Source organism: Palaemon carinicauda, chromosome 29, assembly GCF_036898095.1.
Source record: "Palaemon carinicauda isolate YSFRI2023 chromosome 29, ASM3689809v2, whole genome shotgun sequence".
NCBI classification, from domain to species: Eukaryota; Metazoa; Arthropoda; class Malacostraca; order Decapoda; family Palaemonidae; genus Palaemon; species Palaemon carinicauda.
This window is the reverse complement of record NC_090753.1, coordinates 87,494,864-87,507,931: the sequence shown is the minus strand read 5'-3', so window position 1 is coordinate 87,507,931 and position 13,068 is coordinate 87,494,864. Positions and strand designations below refer to the sequence as shown.

Below are 13,068 nucleotides of genomic sequence, written 5' to 3'. Positions count from 1 at the left end.
AAACTTTTAGAAATTAAGAGAAATGAAGGAAATCTAGAAATGTTAAGTTTTTCATGAAAACAGACAAAAGTCTCTGTTTGTTGTCCTTAACAATGGACATTAAGAGGAACTCGAAAACATAGACCAGAATTGTGTAAATAAATTTAAGAGTAACCGCACTTTCTGGACTTGAATATCAGAATACAGTAATCAACTGAGAAAATCTTTTCCATATTTATTTACTACATCAAAGTTATTGCAACAACGATATTTAATCATTCCCATCAAAATTCACTTATATGCAAATAGGCATTTTTACTTTTTATCCCATGCTATTCTCTCTCTTGAATTCCTTTTGTAATTTGCATTGAGAAAGCTTTGGGTCAAATCAAGCCAAAGTGTCATGATATGAGCTTACCTGCTGTAAAAAAAATATGTGTAAGAATATTACATGCTCAGCTTAACCAACTAACCAAATGCTGTTTTTCATCCTATTATTTTCTATTCCATTTAAGACGTAACATATCATATTATGTTAATAATGAAAGTGGGATTGCAAGTGATATGTGTGGCAAGAAGTTTGTTGGAGGCAGCATGAGGAAGGGCAGTGAATGGTGGAATGAAGGAGTGAAGGTAAAAGTGAAAGAGAAAAAGAGGGCTTTTGAAGAATGGCTGCAGAGTAATAGTGTAGAGAAGTATGAAAGATAGAGAGAGAAAAATGTGGAAGTAAAGCGCAAGGTAAGTGAGTCAAAGAGGGCAGCTGACCTGAGGTGGGGTCAGGGATTGGGTCAGTCATATGAAGAGAATAAGAAGTTTTGTTAAGAAGTGAAGAGAGTAAGGAAGGCTGGTTCAAGAATTGAAGAGACAGTGAAAGATGGAAATGGAAGATTGTTAAAAGGAGAGGAGGCAAGGAAAAGGTGGGCGGAATATTTTGAAAGTTTGCTGAATGTTGAGGATAATAGGGAGGCAGATATAATTGCTGTTGCAGGTGTTGAGGTGCCGGTGATGGAAGATGAGAATGAGAGAGAGATTACAAGAGAGGAAGTGAGAGCACTAGATGAAACGAGAGTAGGAAAAGCATCTGGTATGGATGGTGAGAGAGCTGAGATGTTGAAGGAAGGGGGTGTGACTGTACTTGAATGGTTGGTGAGATTGTTTGATATGTGTTTTGTGTTGTCAATGGTACCAGTAGCTTGGGTTTGTGCATGTATTGTACCACTATATAAGGGTAAGGGAGATGTGCATGAGTGTTGTAATTCAAGGGGTATAAGTTTGTTGAGTGTGGTGGGAAAAGTGTATGGTAGAGTACTGATTAATACGATTAAGGATAAAAAAGAGAATGCAATCTTAGAAGTACAGGGTGGTTTTAGAAGAGGTAAGGGTTGTATGAATCAGAGATTGGTGCGAGGTTGAATGTCATGTTGAATGGAGAGTTACTTGAGGAGTTGGATCAGTTTAAGTGCTTGGGGTCTGTTGTTGCAGCAAATGGTGGAGTGGAAGCAGATGTACGTCAGGGAGTGAATGAAGGTTGCAAAGTGTTGGGGGCAGTTAAGGGAGTAGTAAAAAATAGAGGGTTGGGCATGAATGTAAAGAGAGTTCTGTATGAGAAAGTGATTGTACCAACTGTGATGTATGGATCGGAGTTGTGAGGAATGAAAGTGACGGAGAGACAGAAATTGAATGTGTTTGAGATGAAATGTCTAAGGAGTATGGCTGGTGTATCCTGCGTAAATAGGGTTAGGAACGAAGTAGTGAGGGTGAGAACAGGAGTAAAAAATGAGTTAGCAGCTGGAGTGGATATGAATGTGTTGAGGTGGTTTGGCCATGTTGAGAGAATGGAAAATGGCTGCCTGTTAAAAAAGGTGATGAATGCAAGAGTTGATGGGAGAAGTACAAGAGGAAGGCCAAGGTTTGGGTGGATGGATGGAGAGAAGGAAGCTCTGGGTGATAGGAGGATAGATGTGAGAGAGGCAAGAGAGCGTGCTAGAAATAGGAATGAATGGCGAGCGATTGTGACGCAGTTCCGGTAGGCTCTGCTGCTTCCTCCGGTGCCTTGGAAGACCGCGGAGGTAGCAGCAGTAGGGGATTCAGCGTTATGATGCTTCATCTGTGGTGGATAACGGGGGAGGGTGGGCTGTGGCACCCCTAGCAGTACCAGCCGAACTCGGTTGAGTCCCTCGTCAGGCTGGGAGGAACGTAGAGAGAAGAGGTCCCCTTTTCAATTTCATTTGTTTGATGTCGGTTACCCCCAAAATTGGGGGAAGTGCTTTGGTATATGTATGTACTGTATGTATTATTATTATTATTATTATTATTATTATTATTATTATTATTATTAAATGCTAAGCTACAACCCTAGTTGGAAAAGCAGAATGCTATAAGCCCAGGGTCCCCAACAGGGAAAATAGCCCAGTGAGGAAAGGAAACAAAGAAAAATAAAATACAGTATTTTAAGAATAGTAACATTAAAATAAATATTTCCTATATAAACAATAAACACTTCAACAAAACAAGAGGAAGAGAAACTGGGTAGAACAGTGTGCCTGAGTGTACCCTCAAGCAAAAGAACTCTAACCCAAGACAGTGGAAGACCATGGTACAGAGGTTATAGGACTACCCAAGACTAGAGAACAATGGTTTGATTTTGGAGTGTCCTCCTCCTAGAAGAGCTACTTACCATAGCTAGAGTCTCTTCTACCCTTACCAAGAGGAAAGTAGCCACTGAACAATTACATTGCCGTGGTTAACCCCTTGGGTGAAGAAGAATTGTTTGGTAATCTCAGTGATGTCAGGTGTATGAGGACAGAGAATGTGTAAAGAATAGGCCAGACTATTTGGTGTATGTGTAGGCAAAGGGAAAGAACCGTAACCAGAGAGAAGGATCCAATGTAGTACTGTCTGGCCAGTCAAAGGACACACTACCTCTCTAGCGGTAGTATCTCAACAGGCGGCTGGTGCCCTGGCCAACCTACTATTAGATCAAGTTGTTTAAATTGACCAAAAGACCATCACGCAACCATGTTTACATTACAGTATACTGCAATATACATGGTACTTTTATTTTATCTTCATAGTCATTGATAAATTTCAGAACATTGCATAACTTATATGATTGCACATGCTTATCTCGTTAATTAATCTCCCATATTGTTTGTAAATGGATTTACCGAGATAGGCACGACAACAACATATAAGAGGATGGACAGCAAGGCTAAATAACAGTAACGGGGATAGAGGCTTTAAAGAGATTCAGTCCGTGGCCAAACAGATGCTGAAAAGACCATTCAGTAATGTCTTTAGTGCAGTCAAAATACTTTCCTCCATTACAGAAAAAACACTGAGTTGCAGAACTTATGGCCTAAAGACATCTGTACCTATCAATGAGTTGATCGTAAGAGATTCTTACGTTGATGTTTGTTTCCAAACTTAAATATTACAATTGACTCAATAAAGATCAACAGGTCATTTCACAAAGAGTTTGCAGGAAGTTGTGGCTTGTGTGAGGCCCTCACAGATCTAATAACGATTACTTTTAGACTGCTGCTTAAGGCTACGTTCACCTGATGCTTATATTCAAGGTGTATAGATTCAATGGACCCTGATCTCTAGAGCTTTAATGAATGTTTCATTGGAATCCATATATTGTAAATTCCAAGCCTTAGCCTGCTATTGCCAAATTGCCTATCATTTAGATGTAGCCTAACTTCCGGATATTACAAACACACTCCCACTGGTGTTAGCCTACCAGTACTTGATCTTAACAAGATTTTCTACATAAAAACTGCAGTTGGGTTCACAATACCAACTTGATAAGTCATGATAGAATGGAACCTTACAGTAAACATGAGCACAATTGTCAAGTATATAATTTAATGAGAGAATGTCAAAAGAATCTTAAATTTCTTGGGGATAATGATTTTTTTCCTTTTTGTAAGGCCCACTAATACAACTATTAACATCAGTGAATCGCATCAAGGAATTTTACACATCTCTACAGGTCTGAGTCATATTCTTACAACCCTGTAAGATTCACCAACTACAGTAGTCTGATAAACAAGATTTAGATAAATTATATTATTAGCATTTACTACTCTAAAAAAAAAAGATTCTCCTGCCTGAGAAGTTATCATAGCTCACACCAAATGGTACCTTATGCTATATAAAAGTACAGTCCAAGTATCAACGTAAAAAGCATAAAAAAAACAATATAAAACGCAAGATAACTGTAGTTGTCTAGATAAAGCAATATCTAGTTATAACCATCAAACAATTGTGAAGTTGAAAATTATGAAAAACTATAGACAATGGGTTAGAGTTCTCTTGCTTGAGGGTGTACTCGGGCACACTGTTCTATCTTATTTTTCTTCCTCTTGTTTTATTAAGTTTTTGTAGTTTATATAGGAAATATTAATTATAACGTTACTGTTCTTAAAATATTTAATTTTTCCTTATTTCTTTTCCTCACTGGGCTATTTTCCCTGTTGGGGGCCCTGGGCTTATAGCATCTCCTTTTCCAACTAGGGTTGTAGCTTAACAAGTAATAATAATAATAATAATAATAATAATAATAATATCTAAAGAATGATTAAGAGGACTAAATACAAATACAGAACTCTTCTGTCATTTTCAACTTTGTTTCATTTTAAAAAGAGTATCGACTGTGGGGAAATCACAAAGTTAAAAGAGCCATTTGTGGCTATTCAAAATACTTTTGACAAATCTAACAATATTAAATGCAAAAGACACCGCAGCCAAGTAAATTAACTAAGCATTCAATACCGAACCGGGTTCCTAGGCGAGACCTAGTCCGAGGGAATCCCTTTACCAATTATTGAAGTTTTGAGTTAATGATCAAATATTTAAAGTGCGCAATTCTACTTCATTCAAGATGTCAAAGATACCGTACATTGTTCTGAATCTGGAGTAAGTGTCAAGTAGTTTTGCATCTTTGTTTTGATTTGTATTGGATTTATAAATCTGTACTATACAGCTCAGTGATGGCACCTTTGAGGCCATTCATTGTCAAAGTTTAACTAATGGAAAACCTTGGCCCCTACAGTTACATCGTCATCATCTCCTCCTACACCTATTGATGCAAAGGGCCTCAGTTAGATTTCACCAGTCTTCTCTATCTGGAACTTTTAATTCAATACTTCTCCATTCATCATCTACTTTGTGCTTCATAGTCCTCAGCCATGTAGGTCTAGGTCTTTCAACTCTTGTAGTGCCTCATGGAGCCCAGCTGAACGTTTGATGAAATAATCTCTTTGAGAAGTGCGAAGAGTGCAGTTACACTGAAGTAAAACTGCAAGAGGTTCAACAGTAAAATGGAAGAAAAGAAGCGGAAATGGAGGTTACAAAAGATATAAAGCAAGTGCAGCCGAGAGCCAAAGGAACATTCCAAAGACCCTCAAGTAATGCCTACAGTACACTAGGGGAATTGCACTGAAAGCACTACCCCATTATGAGGAGATAGAATAATAGTCAGTTACAGTACATATTATTTACCAAGTATGAGATACTGTATCATGCAGGTAATTCATAAAAGTAATAAACCTCTATCCATCCGTTTGAGATACACTGGTTCCGACTTTACGTCACTCGGCCTTGAATATCAAATGCAAAAATAAAATCCACATTATGCAGTACAGTACCTGTATTACCAGACCTAACGTCAAGTACAGTACTGTATCTGGTTTTTATAAAATGATAGCAGGTTAAGTAATTTTCCGTCTTCAGTACATGTATATGGGGAGTATAGTTAACTTTTTAAGGAGAAAATTCAATATACATAGAAAATTAGCTTGGGTCATATTTCTAGGAAACCAATCAATGATGTAGACTGGATTTAAGGTTTAAAGGCCACTCATGAATGACAGAGGCAACGGATAGTGAAAATGCGCTAGAGACTGACCATATACTGTATACATATGATCAGTGCCCAAGGCCCCTCTCCATTAGAGCTAAGACCAGCCACATCAGCAGGTATACCTAAAGGCTACCCCAAAACCTCCATCTTTAGCTCACAAGGATGTAGACACTACAAGAAGCTATCAAGCTTGAACAGGATTCGAACCGCAATCCGGTGATCGCCAGGCAGGAACGTTGCCAATAGGCCACCACAACCGTACTTTATATAAATATAGGCTTCATTGGATCCCCAAATAAATAATCAACCAACAGTATATAATGTAGTAGAGAATATACTACCGTATTTGTAAGACAGAATTCCTTGAAGTTGAGGGCATAAGAGTTTGATTGAAAAATAATAGTTTCAAGAATGTTACTACAAAACAAATAAAAACTAACACAAACTGTTGCCTTTTAATTACAGAAACTTTGTTAGAGGAGTAAGTTATAATACAAGTGTTATTATATATTACAAAGATATGTAATACAATGTTTCACAAACCGAAGCACTTATTAAAAATGTTTTCATTATGGTCATTGTATCATATATCCTTCTCTTGCTTGAGGGTATACTCAGGCACACTGTTCTCGTCCTCTTGTATTCTTATGTTTTTATAGTTTATACATGAAAAATTTATTTTAATGTTACTGTTCTTAAAATATCTTATTTCAATTGTTCATTACTTCTGCTGTAGTTTATTTCCTTTCCTCACTGGGATATTTTTCCCTGTTGGAGCCTTGTTCTTATAAAATCCTGCTTTTAAAACTATATTTGTAGCTTAGCAAGTAATAATAATAATAATAATAATAAGTCCACAGAAAAGGATAAACCTACTTTAAATCGTACTGATAAACGGTAATGTCTGACGGTTATTTCAAAGCACTTGAGTAACAAGGACTATATCTGTAAGGAAAGCAAAATTAAAAGCAAGGCACAGAAAGGAATTAAAAGATCACATCACATTCATCAGCCTTTATTATTGTACATAATTTTCAGCGACACTGCGGTGTACAAAATTCATCTTTAACTAAAAGAATAAATCACATTTTTTCCTTTCAAAAATTTTCACTGGATTTTGAAAAATTTCCATAATATCAGGATATATTCATGCCAATTGTCTTTGAATACTATGGCTAATATATATATATATATATATATATATATATATATATATATATATATATATATATATTTATATATATATATATATATATATATATATATATATATATATGTATATATATATATATATATATATATATATATATATGTATATATATATATATATATATATATATATATATATATATATATATATATTTATATATATATATATATATATATATATATATATATATATATATATATATATATATATGTATATATATATATATATGTATATATATATATATATGTATATATATATATATATAATATATATATAATATATATATATATATATATATATATTTATATATATATATAAATATAGATATATATATATTTATATATATATATATATATAAATATATATATATAAATATAGATATATATATATTTATATATAAATATATATATATATATATATATATATATATATATATATATATATATATATATATATATATATATACAAAACTACAACATATATCAAATCATTGCACCTTTAGTGTAATATACAGTACATCTTATGGGGTAATAAAATACTCTGGAACTATACAATGATACACATGTGAACGTGAATTCATGCAACGTAAGAAAACGACTCGGTAAAGAAACACGTGGAATAGATAAGATTCCGGACAGACACAAGGCAAACAAGACTCGTGAACTGCTGGTGAGAAGTCGGTCGCCGAGGCAACTTACCACTGACGCTACTAGTTTTAAAGTAAAAAGAGTAAAAGATAGAGGGGGGGAAAAAAAAGCTGACAGACAGACAGACAGACAGCTACAGAGGGGGTTTGATCAACAGACCACTCTAATGATACGCTTAAGATATGAGAGGGTTCTGGCATGGCTGTACAAATCATAACAAACTGTACAAACCCGACAAATGGCGACGTAAGTCTCTTGATTCACACAGCTATGCCTCTGCTTCTTTCACTTAACAGATGTGTGTGTATGTATGTTCGTCTGTGTTTGAATGTTTATGGCAAATTCTATATGATCAATATGGTAAATAAAGAGAGTGTACATCTTCGTAAAACAACAAGGAGAAAGAAAGCATCCAAAATGTCGTTTAGGCATCTCATCACGAGGGGTTAGGGAGGAAGGGACAAAGGAAAACAGGGAAAAATTAAAAAAAAAAAGTGGCACAAGAAAATATAAAGGACAACCAATATATACAACCTTCAGGCGTGGAGCCAATGGGGCCCAAATTAATGCACAAAAATATATCAAATAATTTCTAGTCACTGCAATTCACTTGTTCAGTAGTGTGTGTTATCAATCACTGGAGCATCAAGGAGCCAAAATGCCATACATATGTACGTGATGCTGGAACCATCTTAAATTCTTGACTACCACCCATTCGAAAAACAATGATTTCTTTTTTTCTATGCACAATTATATGCTGTATGTCAGAGTACCAATTTTGGGTTGTGTGTCAAAAACATTGCCTTAATACTCAAAGAGTGATACAGTGGAGAACCACTTTACCAAAGTATAAAAGTGTAAATTCCCATTAAAATCTAGAAATGTTCATGCCCTTTGCACTAAATTACCAATCCTAAGTTAAATTCTTATCGACAACTAAGACGATTAAGGCCAAATCACAAATAGCATTAGTATACAAGACAACCATAGGCCAATCAGTGACAGGTCTACTGCCACAAGGATAGAGACAATACTGACTGTCGAGATAGACAAAGAGAGAGAGAAAAAGTAAGATACAGTATCAAGTTGGCAACCAATTTGATAAAAACTTCCATTAAACAACCAATTCATCAATATAATTCTATTCAATCACAGTTAGAGCTTGTAATAACGAATCTTTATGTATATACCATACTCTAATGTAGACACACACCTACGTACTTTTTATTCCTAGTTTTGATTACAAAATTATCTAATCTATTTACACAAAGCTTTGTCCTTTATTACGTAGCCAAAATAACAAGAAAACCAGCCACTGTATCGTAATACACTTTCCCTTATATTAATGCCACATGTTAATACAATTCACAGAGATCTGACTCTGTCCAAAATTCATGAAAAACAACGATATCCATCGTCAAATAAAGAACCCAATATCAAACAAGCTTACATAACAGGAAATCCAAACTAACATCTGCTAATTAACTCGTAAATTCCTAATTATTTGTTAATGAGTCTAAATAAAATTATTAGCTAATATGACTAATGATATTTGAACTAAACATTGTCAGGTTTAAATTACAAGAAAAGAGAGTTTACTTGATAGAAAACAAATGCCCAAAGTTAAACAGTGAAAAACCAAGCAGTTTTACAACTGAGATCCACCAAGTCAACAAACCCTTACCATCCCTACCCAAAGGCTCACAAATAATGCATCACATCTTTCCTTATGACTCTAAAAATGTGATTTTATTTAGTGAACAAAATACGTAATTAGTAATAAACTACAGGTCAACGTAACCTAAAAAATAAATGCTGGATTAAGCAGTTGCCACTGCAATACTTTAATAGGTTTAGAATATGCATCTCTAGTTAAAACAAATGTTAAATCACAGGACAAATCGACACGTGAAGGCTACGCAGTAGGCTTGCAATCGTCGTATTCAAAACATCACAAACCCTTGTGCCTCTTGAAGGAAAGACAAAAAGCCCACACTTCAAATTACAATTAACAAAGTCAAATTTTCTCCAAGCAGCAACATGAAAGACTGCATAGATATTCACTCAATTTTTCAAATAGAAATAAAAAGTGGGGAGAAACCGTTTAAAAGAATTACTTGCCGAGCAAGGCATTGTGGGATTGCTGCTGGTTGTAGCCATGGGTCTCTTCACAAGAGCAGCGGTGACTGTAATGCATCAATGCTTCAATAATTACAAGGATAATCCATACTATTGATCCGGAGGTGAGGTAAAGCATAAGACAGCCATCACTTCAAATTGAAAGGTTTCTTTTCTATGCCTTTAGAGGCAGTCTTATTGTAGGTCCTTAGGGCTAACCACAATATGCGGTACATTAATTCATCATTGGAGAAAGGGCTTACACTCTGCTGAGCTTATTAATCCCGGTACAAAAACAATATCGGCTTCGAACACACGACTAATGCACCGGACTTGACTCTCATTTCATATCACAAGGAACGGGGCAGAGGGAAAATAAAAAGGACAGGAGTAATTTGGAACTGTTACTAAGGTATCTGGCAAAGATAGAGTGCTCCTTCATAAGCTTTTTCTATTTACTAATCTAAAAATCTGGAAGATAAGCATGAAACCAGCTCATCCTAAATAGAAAAGTAAGATAAAATAATAGAATTTATTTCACTAACGAGCGACCACAGCCCGCTTCCTCCATTCAACAGAGGCGAGCTTAAGATGTCTTTAAAAGGTATGGCTATGATAATAATAATAATGATAATGTTCTAAAGTGACTGACAAAAGTACAGCACTGAATTTGCTGAAACATCTCTAGTTAATCAGCTAAGGCATCGTGTCATCAACCATGGACGTGAGTATTACTTGACCCTCCTCACCTTGAGCCGACTCCTTGCACGGCAGTACTGCATTCTAATCTATTACCTGAGCAGCTTATACAACCACTGTCAAGATATACAGTACTACAAAACTCTCCCTAACTTTCTAGGTCCTGAAATGCTTTGTAGAATGCAAACAAAATTAAGAGCAATATACTGTCTTTTGTCTTCAAGAGTACAATACTGAAAATTGGTAGGGCAGACCTAAAAAGCTTGACTGAACCTGCCAAGGACTGACAACAATATCCAATTGAGGAAAAAGCCTTTTTTTTTTATGTATCAAGTCTTCTATAACATAGGGTGATGTATACAGATTTACAAAATATTCTTTACGAAAAACAAAATCGCCGCTGGATAGAAGACCCACTCATCAGCATCAACAATGGCATCACACAATCTGTCAAGTCTGCATTTTTTTCGATGTTATCACTGATACACATCCAAAATCAAAATTCACGAGTCACTTTCAAGTGTTGGCACTCTGTTGCTGAATGCCACAATAGTTTACATGGAGTTTTAGTTTGTAAAATTCTTGTTCCCAGGAGAAAAAAAAAAAGGAAATAATGAGGCCATAGAGCTTCATTGTTCAACATCGAGTAACTGTCGTTATGTACCTGGGGATCACGTAATTTTTATCACTGTAGTTTTATAACACTCGCTAACTTCTCACTTATTTGTCACGGGAATTTTCATGGAGTTCAATTGCAGCCAAGTGGGGCTCCATTTTTTTTTTTACACGTCTTCCAACCTTTGTCAAGTTACGGTAGCAGACAAAAGTAAAAAGGAATAATGTCCTCCTCTCCTAATGGTGTGGGTAAGCATCCCTAGTCTCCTGATGCTTCCCAACTGGCACAAACAACAATAATGGCACGTAGGCATTTTCTTGCAACGATCAAAAATGTGCAATGGCTCAATCGTATGGATGTTCGGGACACGACCGATTCACCTGAAAAAAGCAGAATGCATGTAGTGAACACATCAAACGAATATTTATATATCTTATTTGCTGTAAGTATATACAGTAAGTATAGAGTTGCTTGATTAATAATAGAATATGTAAATTCCCTCTCTTCAGCAGTGTAAATATATTTCATCTACCATCTTGTTAACAAGCGACTCCTGCAAATTAGATAAAACCTTACCAGTCTAAGTAATAAATTTCTCAAATTACACAGGAAAACAATCTTCAATCATAAAAACATTACCGGTATAACGAATAAATTTCTCAAAGCACATTGGAAAACAATTGATTAGATTATGGTGATGAAATTCTTTCATGCTAAGTACTAAAATTATCCAAGTAAAGCAGCCATTCCTTAATTGGCATTCTATAAAGTTTGCAAAAACTGCTTCGTCTTCTACACTAAATGAAGACTACAGTACAAACCTCATGTACAGTTACGTTCATAAGTGGTGATACCATGTACTTTTATTCTTGGACAAATTGTCAATTTAAAAAGCAACATCTGGCAACTACAGCAACTTGGGCACCATGTTCCTATGAAGTGGTAATTTAAATGGACCTATTATCTTTCAAATTATCATAGTAGCTTACTTGTAATTTAAGGTTTTGATATGTTTTTACTGGAAATAAAAGTTGAAAGGGGAAAGCTAAAATTATAAAAATGCTTTATTAATCATGTATGGTTTCAATTTTCAAGCAGTCATTAAGAATTAAATCTTAATACTAGGTCTATTGGTCTAAAAATTTTATTTTAGGCATGTGGCACCCTAGCAATACCAGCCGAACTCGGTTGAGTCCCTCGTCAGGGTGGGAGGAGCGTAGAGAGGAAAGGTCCCCCTTTTTTTTTTTTTTATTTGTTTGATGTTGGCTACACACCACAAAATTGGGGGAAGTGCCTTGCCATATAGATAGATAGGTGATCCTATCTGACTTGCAAATGATAATTATTGATGAAAATATAGTTATTGAACTGAATCATAAAGGATAAATTAACTAAAAACCCAATAGTTCCCATTAGCGTAGATCTGGTTATCCTGCTCTGGAGTAGTGCATCAGGGTCGTCCTTTTCTAGACAGATTCTTAAGGCTCTCGTCTTTGTTGAAGCACCACCTGAATACTGTTGCCCGACTTGTTTAATTTACGGCTAATTTTGAAGGGGAGGATCTTATTTATATGCATTTCTATTAACACTCTCCATATAGCTACTGAAGTTTCCTATATTTCAGCTCAACGTCAGGTCAGTACTCAAGTTTCCTGTCTTTCAGCTCAATGTCAGGTCAGCAAGTAGGCTTAATACTGAATGTCACTCTCATTTGAAAAGTTGCAGCATCATTTTCAGAGGTTTTCAGGCATGCCAACAGTTTGGAGTCAGGGAGGCAAATTTTCTTGTGTTTTTATTGCGTAGGATGATTGTGTGCAACTGGCATCCCTGACTTTATTCTTCATATTTCAGAATGTTTAGTTTTAATTCATGGCATATCTAACATGGCAAAGTTTTTCACAGTGAAGATTTTTTAACATTCTATATTAGA

General features: G+C 35.3%; 1 protein-coding gene across 2 annotated transcripts in view; it reads right to left on the bottom strand.

Moving 5' to 3' along the window:
• Positions 1–10,417: 10,417 nt before the first annotated feature.
• Positions 10,418–13,068, bottom strand: part of LOC137622322 (E3 ubiquitin-protein ligase ZNRF1) — a 106,132-nt gene continuing 103,481 nt past the window's right edge. For both annotated transcript variants that reach the window (XM_068352897.1, XM_068352896.1), the window contains one exon: positions 10,418–11,518. In XM_068352897.1, the coding sequence (XP_068208998.1) occupies positions 11,483–11,518 (36 nt within the window). In that variant the 3' untranslated portion in view covers positions 10,418–11,482. The remainder of the gene's footprint in view (positions 11,519–13,068) is intronic.